This window comes from Aptenodytes forsteri, unplaced genomic scaffold, assembly GCF_000699145.1.
Source record: "Aptenodytes forsteri isolate BGI_AS27 unplaced genomic scaffold, ASM69914v1 Scaffold360, whole genome shotgun sequence".
In the NCBI taxonomy this organism is placed as follows: domain Eukaryota; kingdom Metazoa; phylum Chordata; class Aves; order Sphenisciformes; family Spheniscidae; genus Aptenodytes; species Aptenodytes forsteri.
The window spans coordinates 1,031,084-1,043,223 of NW_008796109.1; the positions used below are offsets into that span (position 1 = coordinate 1,031,084).

The 12,140-nt window shown below is 35.6% G+C and overlaps 1 protein-coding gene across 1 annotated transcript in view; it reads left to right on the plus strand.

The window, feature by feature from the left end:
* CFAP54 (cilia and flagella associated protein 54) overlaps nucleotides 1–12,140 on the plus strand; it is a 162,708-nt gene that overhangs the window by 89,021 nt on the left and 61,547 nt on the right. Inside the window, 6 exon segments of the mRNA XM_019474036.1 lie at nucleotides 568–710; nucleotides 3,478–3,625; nucleotides 4,825–4,980; nucleotides 6,587–6,709; nucleotides 8,865–9,008; nucleotides 10,387–10,483. Of these exon segments, the coding sequence (XP_019329581.1) occupies nucleotides 568–710; nucleotides 3,478–3,625; nucleotides 4,825–4,980; nucleotides 6,587–6,709; nucleotides 8,865–9,008; nucleotides 10,387–10,483 (811 nt within the window).

The following is a 12,140-nucleotide window of genomic DNA, read 5'->3' on the forward strand; positions in this document are numbered from 1 at the left end:
GACCTTTATCATAATTTTCTGTATTCTTCATAAAGAAAATTTAAAACAGATTGTGGTATGGAGAAAAGTGAAATTGTCTAGCCCTATAGATCAGATCATGGGGAACAGTTAGAAGATTTCCTAAAATCTTCCAGAGTAAGAAGTATCCACATGAATTTATGCCTACTTGTGCGGCTCCATTTACATCCCATTATCCGGAGCAGCAGGGCATTCTGCAGTATTAGCAAAAGTAAAATGAACCTAGATGAAATAATATGCCTTCAAAACCTGCAGCACAATACCTGTAAAGTATTCCACAAAGGGCTGTTAGATCCTTGGTTAACAGTCAGGAAACTCTTCTGCCTTCTCTGATGCTAATCCTGAAGGCAAACTAATATTAGTAGAATCAGATTGCTATTACATGTGTTTTATTCAAATATGTCAGAATATTCTTACAGAAATGGTAAATTTACATGTTGAGGGGGAACGTTAAAACCTTTCATTATACTATAATCACATTTGGCTTGGTTATTTGATGAACGTGGAAACTTGCTAAATTTTTTTTGTTGTTGGTGGTTTTTTTTGTAGGTAGCCTATCAGACTGGCAACTATACATTAGCCAGAGAAGCATTTTCACCAGTGTGGGATTATTTTGTTTCAAATTCTTCTCCACTGCCTGCCAATGCAGCTGTTATTTCTGCAAGTAGTAATTTGACTATATCTGAAAACAGGTAACTGGCGAAAACAAAATTAAAATAATAGTTAACTATAGATGTGCACATTTTATTTTAAAGAGTACCAGGTTGTGAAATTTTGTTCAGACTTGCGATATGAAAAACATTCTGAAAAAAAAATGTGTGAAATGTGTTATAAAAATACAGTGTTTTATAATTAGCAGAGGATTTTTTTTATTTATGGAACTGCTAGTATTTACACACCTAATTCTTTATAATGATTGTTTCATTAAGATAATTGGGAAACATTTATAAAGTGGCTATTAATTCTGTGTGATGCATTTTCACATGCAAAATATGTAATATGTACTGGGTTCTTGACTTTCCAATTAAGGGAGCAGTAGAGTTCAGAAAGCATGAAAATTTTGTCAAGAACACCACCCAAAATGGGTAAATGCTTGCTAATTTTGTTTTGGGGTGGCTATATAAATCTGCCAATAATCTTTGAATATACTAAAGTGCTTTAGAAGAGATATTTAAAATTAATTCATTTATAAATAAATTTCAAATGTTCAACCATAATATTAAAGGTTTTTCATGATGACAAAGCCCAGCTAGAAATTTTGCGGTTACATTCACTGAAATTCAATAAAGCCAAATGGAAAAATAAATCAAAACTTAATTAATTCCCAGATAAAAGAGAGAGACTTGTATGAAATAATAGACATGAAATAGTAGAATAAAAAATAATAGTTTTAAATGTTAGTCAACTGGTTATAATTTGATAATGAATTAACATCCAGTATAACTGAATACAAATCATCATCTTCATTAGTGTGGAATTCTTTTTAGACTAATTCTTTCATTAGGAAAGTTTTGGCAAACTTGTGGAGGAGGTATGAAAAAGGTTTGCAGCATCTCCGTTTCAGTTTAACAGATTGGCTTAGTCTTGAAACCATAATGACAAGAAGCAACCTTATTGCATGTGTGTTAATAGTTCTTGAATGTTTCAAGAATTAAAGAAGAAATAAAGAAATCAAGATCTTTGTTTCAAGAAATAGATATTAGGGGGATTTCCTAAAAGTTTTTTCAGAATACTTGCATTTCCATTTTACAGACAGAATAACCGGTAATCAGCTTTTCTGAGACATACAATGTAGCTAGCATTTTCTCTATATTGTTTTGATATACTTGCATCAGAGCCCACGGTTTTCTCACGGTAATGCTGTTTGGATGCAAGCAGGTAGTGTAGGCTTGTGTGTGCTTTGAATCCTGTTACAGGAGAAAGTAATGTGTCTAAACATACTTGTTATTTGGGGCTCAGCCAGACCACTGGTGTGTATCCTGTCTGTCCTTCAAGTGCCGCCATGTGTCTGATACTAGGCATACAAACTGACCAAGGGTCTTGATGTTACATGCCGTAAGAGCATTTGGGATTTACAGGCAGTCTGTGGACTGTATTGATGCAGGCAGATAATCACTAGACATCCTATTTCATGACTATGTGGATGTTTTAAATCTATCGCTGGCCTAGGCAACAAAGCAGGAATGCAAGTCTGGTCATTGTGCTATCTTTTTTCCTAATCAGTTCTTTTTTTTTTTAAACACATACAGCTCTAGAGATAACATTTGAATGAAGCTACTTTCAGATAAATCAAATGAAGACAGAAAATGTTAAATAGCTGTGCAAAGCAGTTTCAGGGATTTTGCTTTTCTGACAGTTAATGTCCAAGCCTAATTTTTTTTTTGCAATTAATATGGAAGAGTCTCAAAGCTGCAGTATTGGATCTGAAATAAGACAGTTTCAGTTTTACTGATCGGTAGCTAAGAAATAAGATGGACTAGCTTGAGAGTTCATAGGAAAAGAGACAGTAGAGGGAGCTGGAAGGAAAGGAAACCTCTTGTTTCCAGCCGGAAGCCCTGCTGATGTCTTGGTAATGTCAAGTATGTGAGTGTATCTATTTGATCTTCCTTCTTGAGTTTCAGTCTCTTTCAGGAAATACAGTCGAGGACAAGGAGGAATTTATTTCTTATACTTCAAAATCATAGGATTTTTCCTGTAACAAAAATATTTAAAAAATATAACAAGGACAAATGCCCCCCTACCTCCAGGGAAGGAAAAAAAAACCCAAAACAAAAAAGCAGGCAGAAGAAAAGAGATTCTTTTGAGACTTGTAATACAAGAATCAGTGATGAAAAGGAGTCTATTACTAATACTTATTAATGGACTTCACAACTGCATGCGTCATTGTCAGAATACAGACAAATAATGTGTAAAAGAAGACAGTTAAATAAGCTGTAGCATCCCAAGTTTTCAAAGAAAGTTCAAAGTAAGTTTCACTGGATTAGGTGAAACAACTAAGGAAAAGCTGTCTTAGGATACTAGAAGGTGGACAGCAATTTGAAAATACTAATACTTATTAATGGACTTCACAACTGCATGCGTCATTGTCAGAATACAGACAAATAATGTGTAAAAGAAGACAGTTAAATAAGCTGTAGCATCCCAAGTTTTCAAAGAAAGTTCAAAGTAAGTTTCACTGGATTAGGTGAAACAACTAAGGAAAAGCTGTCTTAGGATACTAGAAGGTGGACAGCAATTTGAAAAGGAGTCTTATCCCTTTTATTTATTTTTCGTTAGAAATTTTAAGCAGTTTTTTCAGTTTTATGTATAAATCTTATTTCCAGAAGTAGCTACAGTAATCCTTTTTGTCCATCGTTCTAAAATTAAAGACTGCATTTTAATATAATGTAGTTTCAGGCATGCGATATCTGAATCATCATTAACATGCTTTTACCATTCTTTTGCTTTTTTATTTTGTAGGTTACGTTTTGAAGCTGTATCTCAGACTTCTCCTATTACCTTGCACCTCTTTCTGAGGAATATATTTGCTGTCTGTGACATTAATGTCATGGAAGGAGCACTCTTCTGTGATTCCATCTGTTCCAATGAGATACTTTATAAGGAACAAGTATGTGTGGCTTTAAATAATATATTGGATTTGATTTTACTTTTTGATCAGCTTTATTTCATCATTGCAAGATAAATGTTGCAATGTTCTAATCCTATTTACAGAATACTTAATTTTCTGTGAGTTACCTGGTCTTCCTTTCTGAAGTATTTTAGTAGCTGTTGGTTATTTTGTATCCTGGTGAAAAGATGGTTTCTGATTCAGTTATTGCCTAATCCAAAGCCCAGTGTTTGATTTTACTTTTTGATCAGCTTTATTTCATCATTGCAAGATAAATGTTGCAATGTTCTAATCCTATTTACAGAATACTTAATTTTCTGTGAGTTACCTGGTCTTCCTTTCTGAAGTATTTTAGTAGCTGTTGGTTATTTTGTATCCTGGTGAAAAGATGGTTTCTGATTCAGTTATTGCCTAATCCAAAGCCCAGTGATTCCAACTGAGGAAGGATTTTCCTTGACTTCAGTGGTGGTAGACTATAATTTAAGAAATAAGTATAATCACTTTTATTTTTGTCCTACTAAGATGCACATTGGATTTTTAATTTTAAACATTTCTACTATTTAATACATACATTTTCATTAATATTGAACTTCTGACAGGGTTTCATGGTTTTAATATACTAAGCTTCTTTTGTCTTATTTCAGACTTTCTTACAGTATAATGGCATGTTAATGACACAAAAAACCTTTCTTTTTTATTTGGATAGTCAAGCTTTTCCTCCTGTATTATTAAATTCCTATTCCACTCTTTCTTTGCTGAAGTACTTGTCTCGTAAAAATGTGAGCAGTCGATTACTCAGTGACTTTACTGGATCTGCTCACCCATGCAAGGACTGCAGCAGATAACTGGAAGGGAAAGGGAGGGATTTTTATCCTCCCCTTACCTACTCTGAAAGGTTAGCATGTGAAATTTCCACTCCACATGGAATGGAGATTGAGGTTGTTAACCAGGGTTTGTAAATTATATGGGTAAATTCAGAGGGCACAATTAGGTCACGAACAATTGTTTCCTTTAGAATCATGAATAATGTTGCATTTGTTAATATACTTCTAACAGGTGTCAATGTAAATTAATTTTTAAACTCTTATTTGCTGCTTACACTGCTTTTTAAACTGCAATAACATCTGTCTTCTTTCACTCTCAAATGATTTAAAACAACAGAATTCATATTTGAATCAAAATGTGTTTTTCTTTTACAGGTTGCTAGATTAGCAGAATGTAAAAGAATGACTGTGGCAATTGAACTTAGCAATTGGTTGAATGATGCAAATTACACCCTGCAGTCTGTTGTACAATGTTATGGTCTCCTTGCTCCAATTATTTATCACAAGATTTCTTCAGTGCCAGTAGTTCAGGTGAGAGCATTTTAAGACAAAGCAGCTGGCATCAAAGTCCTGCAGTTATAGCGATTAAAATTAAACTTATAGTGGAGTGTACAGTGGGAGAGCTAAATGTCTAGGCTTCGAGTTCTTAGTAGCTGCTCAGAGAAAAGCCTTTTATGGTTTTATGTGTTCCCAATGCATATATGTTCCGTGTAAGCTGCACAGATTCTGCTCTCAGAGATGCTAAAGTAACTGCAGAATATTGATTGTTTCTTCGGGATGATTTGTTGGTATTTTTAAACTATAGTAGAATCTATGATTCTACTATACTTCTTCTACTTGAATGCTACTTGCAGATGGCAATTTTGAGGAAAGAAAAGCAGCATTTGCCTATGGCTTTTTTTTGGAATGTTTGCTTCATATACAGTTCTCTCTTCTTCTTAAAAAAAGAAGGCTATACAGTGTTTTGATAATGCAGTCTTTAGTTTTCAGGCATGTGCTCCTTTCCAGAAGCAAGCACCTTCTCTTTGAAAACAGAGTACCTGAATTCTTTCCTGCCATTTCCGAAGCAGCAGACATGTTTTTTAGATTCAGCAAGGATACAATAGAAACATGCAACTTTTTTCCTGTAATTAGGTAGTTTTGTCAGGCGGCAGCAGTAATAGCATGTTCGCTCTATGAGGAAGGATGAGGTGACTGCAGTGCAGGCAAGGCACAGACTAGCAGCATCTGAACATGGCAGACAGAGCAGGGTGTTGGTAAGAGGATCCACTGAGAGTTCAGAGAAGGTGAAGTTATTGGGCTGGCCCAGGGTCCATCCAGGAGAAAAAGTCAGGAGCTGCAGGAGTTGGAGCCAGAGACTGGAGACAAGGCTACAACACAGGTCCAAGGTCCCTCCAGGAGACAGAACTGAAGACCAGCATGACAATACCATAGATCAAGCAGGGACTGAAGGCTTGTGTCTGAGCTTACTTGGGACTCCTGGGCTCCTGGGCAGAAGGTGTGAGAGGAGGCCCCAAGTGAGGCTGCTCAGCGAATGACTATTGGGGCACTCAGGGCCCTGAAAAGTTTTTAGAAAAAAAAAAAAAATCTGTTTACACACAGGATACAGGGCTTGCTTAAGACGTTATTGGCTGTGATGACCTACTAAAGGCTAAAGGCACTAGAAATGGCTTCTGTTTCAGATTTCCTAATTAAAGGGAACAATAATTTAGTCGCATGTCCTTTTCATGTCTGATAGACAAAAATGGGGGAAACATTTTTCTTTCATTTAAAATTCTGACCAGCTCAATATATTTTTAAGCAGTCCTCTACTAGGAGTATGTCATCTCACTGAATTAAGCATTCTTTGATTTCATGTTAATTAAATTAGCAAAAATATCCATCATGTATCTGTAATTTAGTATCTGTGATTTTATGTGAACATGTCGTTTATTCCAAAGGGCTGTGGTTGAAATCTTGACACCGTTAAATTCAATGGAAATTTTATTATTGGCTTTTGTAGAGCTAGCATTTCATACTATCCGTTAGATTTCAAAGTATTTGTAAAGTTCACCATTAAATACAATAGGCTGTACAAAGGTACAAGCTCTAAGTGTGTTGCAGACTACAAACTTTGTTTTAACCCTTGTATTTACAGATCCTCATTAAGTGCTTGGCTGTCCTTCAAGAAATTCCAAGTGCTACTTTGCAGAGGAGGCAGGCAGGATGTTATGAGAGTATTCAGCATATGATAGCTTGTACTTCATTTTATACAGCAAAGGTATGGTGTGTATTATTGTGCTTACAGCTTAGTTTAAGATATAGCTCTTGTCATTTAGAGAATAAAAAGATTTAGTAAGCTGGCCTTCAGAGTGATATCTTAGAGAACTGGCACTCTTAAATAGTAAAGGTATAGAAATATTTATTAGTATCTTTGTATCAGTACATTTTATATAATAATGACATTTTGACTTTTTAATAGAATTGAGAATTTTCATTTCTTCAGAAAATAGACTGTAACTATTAGTCCATGACGTGAAATCTGTATTTTATATCATTGTGTGTATTTTTACATTTAAGGTAGTACTATTTTCAATAAGGCCTATATATAATGTATAAATTTAAAAGTTTATTTACTGCAAATAGGCCATATTTGTAGTTTTAATCAGATTAGCATATCTGGCTTATTTGCTAATTAGATACAAGAGACTTTACACTATTTAGTTCCACATGCTGGCAGGAACATAAACACCTTGACTTTTAACCATAATACATATCTGTAGATCACATTTATGATTCAGATACTCAATCTATTTAGTGAGATAAAGAGAAATGTGGTACCAGTAGGATTTTTTTTCCTCAGGTGTAGAGACAGGCTAGAGTTAAGTACCCACCATGATAAATGTATGATGCTGAAAAAGTCAGCTTTCCTCTAGCTTTGAGTGCACCTCAGCTAAGAGCTCATACTGAAGCTGAGCTGTGGCTGATGCTTTGAGGGATTCCCCTGTGTTGGTGATCCTTCACCCCGGTCTTTATAGGAGCTGGATCTCTGTGCTCACCTCACAAGACCAAATCAGTGTCAAATATCCTCAAAAGTGCACTGCAAGGAGACCCAGTTTTCATTCTTTCTATAAAGATGAGTATTTTAAGCCTTAGTGTTGTCATTTTCTTTGTATTAATCAATTATTTCATGGCTGTGAGGGCAGTGTCAGGGCACAGAGAGGGCTGGGGAGCCAGGAGCCGAGGGCAATGCCACGGCTGGCAGGGCAGCACCTGGCAGTCAGGTTCAACCAGGAGTCCAGATCATTGGGTGAGTTTGTGGTGACGAGGCAGGTCTGAGCTGAAGCTGGGAAGTCAATCTGCAGGTCAGGATCAGGTCTGGTGAGGGTAGCTAGGGTCAGACACAGCCCAGCAGGCTGGTCCATCGTGATGGGAGCAGTCTGAGGTCAAGCTGAGGAGTCAGTCCATGGGTCAGGTGTCCAGACCAGTGGATCCATTGCCAGGCCCAGGCATGGCTTGGAGCACACTGGAGACCAGCATTCCTGCCACACAGGAGCTGGCAGGGACTGTAGGCTCAGGCCTGAGCTGAAAGGGAGCTCCTGGCCCCATGGGGGGAGGGCCCAGGTGGAGGCTATCAAGGCCAATAAAGCCTATTAAGATCCTTGAAACCTTGATATAGTGTTTGTTTGGTGTTGGATTCCCCAGCTAAATGACTGTCTGCTTGTACTGCTGATTTTTTTTTTTTTTCCTTACAGATAGCATTTCAACAGAATAGCAAACAGAATGAGAGAATTGAAAATACTTTTGATTAATCCATGGTATATGGTTTTCTGTCGAGTTACAGTCAGGCCATGAACTGTATTTATCCTTAAGTAATCTATACACTTATTTTGTATCCCAAAGACAAACACCCTAACGTGAAGTTACCTTGCATATAGTAGAAGCACTTTGGCCTTTAGAGCTCTATCTAAAGAAGATAAAGCCATCTAAAAACATTCCCTACACTGTTCATTCATAAATTCCGTAATTTTAAAAATAAATTTCACCACTTTTTTCACTAAAATACAGTTGATTTTCAAATGTGCACTTAATACCAGAGAGGTAAATGAGGATCATTTAGTTACCCTTTATATTCTTTGATAGCAATACTGCCTAAGAGCAGGGAGAATGTCAATCACAGCAATAGATACTTCTGGTTAAATCTTTCTATTCTCTGAGGAATAGGTTAAGCAGAAGTAGAACACATAGATAACGTATCTGCAATTTCAATTATTTTACAGGTCTATAGTCCTGTTTTTTTTATGAAAGGAAACTTAAGTATTGAGTAATTAATTTCTATTTATAATATTCATGCATTTTGACAATTATAAGTAGACAATAATGAAACATTACATGTTATGCAAAACAAAAATATATAACAGATGATTCTTTAATAGGTACTACGTTCATGGAAAGAATATGAACTAGCAGTAATTATTGTTAACTATGGGAAAAAATTGTTGGATTCCTCACCAACAACCTCACCCTGCCTGTCAGGAGCTATGAAAACTGAAGAAATACACACTAACAAAGAAGTTAAAGTAATTGCTCTGATTTTTACTTTTTCTTTTCTCTAAATACTGTATTCTGTTATTTTGAAGACAACATTTATTAACTTTTTGTTTTAGAAGTGATTCTATGGAATAAGAGTTTTCTTGTAGAATAAGAGTTTCCCAAAGTACAGCTGAGAGGCTTCTGTTTAATTGTAGCCATCTTTGTTAAGACCAGTTGCAGATTGCAGTGGGTACAGGGTCTCATCTTGTTGAACTGGAGAGGGGTTAGCAATATTACAGTTCAGAGCCATGAGGATCCTGCAGATATTTATACAAGCATCCCTAACTGATCTTCACATAGTTTCCAGGAATGCTTTATTAGATAGAAAAAATAATTAAAGAATTTTATCAGTAAAGAAGAGCAAAAAAATCCTAAATAATGTAGAAACTTAGCCTCTCATTTTGTGTAGCAGCTGCTTCAAACTGAGTCATAATAAGAGAGTGACTTGGGAATTGTGTAGACTGAAAAATATTTTTCAATGGAGGAAGAACTTTCAACCTCAAAGACCTTAATAATTAAATTACAAATAGATGCAGCAGGTTGTGAGGATTTCCTACAACTTAGAATCAGAGTAAAGTGTTGATTCTCCATACTTTTCTGTCTGTTTTTTTCTTTAAATAATTTTATAAGAGATTTTACTGGAGAGGAGATTTGAAAAAGAGGTAAGAAAGTAAGAATAATGAGAGAGGAAGAAAGGAAGCAGCGTGAGCATGAAACTGAGATATATTAAAGAGAGGGACAAAAAGTCAATCAGCTTACAGGGAAGGATTTGTGTAAGAAAATTTGTAGGACACTGACAGGATCCAGGACAAAATTTTCTCCATTGTTTATTGCTGAGTTTGTGTTAGCTGCTCCCAGGTTCATACCAAAAAAGAGAAAGGAATCTAAGATCATAGAAACAATATAATATCTTGAGCCAAGTAGGGCTGACTGAAAATTACATTTTCACCGAAGTGAAAAAAAGGAACTTTCTTTCCAGAGGAAGATTTTTATTTCTGTAGGCAGTAAATAATCTACAAAATATTATTTTTTCTGGAAAACAATATATTTTGTCAAACAATCTGTTCAAATATGTTGTTGTAGTAGCATGTGGGACTTCCCTAAAAATTTATTTGGTGGGAGAGCAACTCCGCTCACTCCCTTGGAGATCGATCAAGAATGAATCATGGCCAGGTTTTTGAAGCTGTACTAAAAAATCTATGAACACCAATTTTATTTTACCTGAAAAGAAAAATAAGACAGTATTGATGAAATTATCAGGTATAGAATTAGAAGACTTGGGATCTAACCTCAACTCCACTGTTGACCTGGTGGTTTTAGTTAGGTAAAAGCTAAGTTTTCATAAATAAGTATTGGATATTTCAGACCACTTCTGCAAAGACATCCCATTTAGCTGCAATGGAAAAAGCAACAGAAAATCTAAGTGCTCTTGAATCAAATCTCCTCAGACTGACAAAACCAGGTGGGTGTACTATTAAAACACTTCTTACCTTTTCCTATAGAATTTTCTATGCTTTATTTGTAAAAATTATTTACCTAAGACGTACTTTGATCTCACATATCTTCCATGATAAATCAACCAAAATCCTAACTTCAGGATCTTATTTATACCTGGTAGTGATGTGTAAAATGACATTTATTCACCTTTTTCATCATTTCCACCAAAACACTCATTCCTTCTTAGAAAGGAATGGTCATTTTTGTTCTATTCTGTTCTATGGTCTATTTTTGTTCTATTTTGTTCTATTCTGTTCTATTCTCCCAATCCCTGTAAATTGGGTTCCATGTTATTTAGGCTTACTTCATTTTCCTAAATCAGAAAATGCAGTGGCAAAGACCATTATCCATTTATAGCATGTCTTACTACCCTACCAGTGCTAATGACCACTGCAGGAAATTTTAGTGGAGAAAAGGCTTCCTGAAGAAAGTTAACAGAAATTGTCCTTTTTGTGAAGGAATTTCATGTATACTAGCATTTAACTACCTTGTAACTCAGGAATGGATATATCAACTTTAAAATATCTTAGTGTCTGGATTAAGCACAAGAATTTTCAGGCTAATAGTTCTGCCGAAGTTAGATGAATTAATAATTAGGATCTAAAAAGCAAATTTGTTTAGAACTTAGAACTTAAAACACAAAGCCACTACTGATTTTTTTTCTGTTACATTTACATGGCATCTTGTACTCCTTGGAGCCTGGATAGAATAATAAAATAATTTAGGTTGGAAGGCATTTATTCCAACCCCCTGGTCAAAACAGGTACAATTAGATCAGGTTGCTCTGGGACTTGTCCAGTCAAGTTTTGAATCTTTCTGAAGAAAGAGATTTTGCAACCTTTATGGGCAACCTGTTCCAATAGTTGACCACCCTTATGGTTAAAAACGTTTTCTTTATATCTATTTGGAATTTTCTAATTTCCAGCTTCTGTCTATTGCCTCTTGTGCTATTAGTGAGGACACTCTGTCTCCACATTCTGTATTCCTCCTATTAGGTAGGTATAGACTCCTCTTAGCCATCTCTTCTTAAGACTGAATAAACCCAATTCTCTCAGCCTCTTCTTGCTTTGTCACACACTCTAGCTCCTTATAATCTTGGTGGCCCTTCACTGGACTTACTCCAGTATGTCAGTGCCTTGTACTACAGTGTCCAAAACCAAACACAGTAATCTAGATGTGGTCTCACAAGTGCCGAATACAGGGGAATAATCACTTCCCTTGACCTGCTGGCTATGCTGTTTCCAATACAGCCCAGTATGCAACTGGTCTTTGCTGCAAGGGCATGCTGTTGACTCATGTTCTAATTATTGTCCACCATCTCTGTATATGGTGGACATATATATGACATATATAAGACATTTCTGTCTTAGAAGAGAAAGCATTTCTGTAATAAATAGGATAAAAAGAGTGATGCAAAAATTCCATTCATCTGTGCACTGATTCTTCATTTTTTGCTGCTGACACTGATGCCTGCATTCCTGCAGAACAAGTTACAGAATGAATGAATTTTGTAAGTTAATTGAAAAATTACATTGATTACTTAATAAAATGATGTTCCATTCTTACTTAATAGAAAGTTAAATTAATGGGTTGATCAGTTAGAGAAGATCAAATTTTCAGTA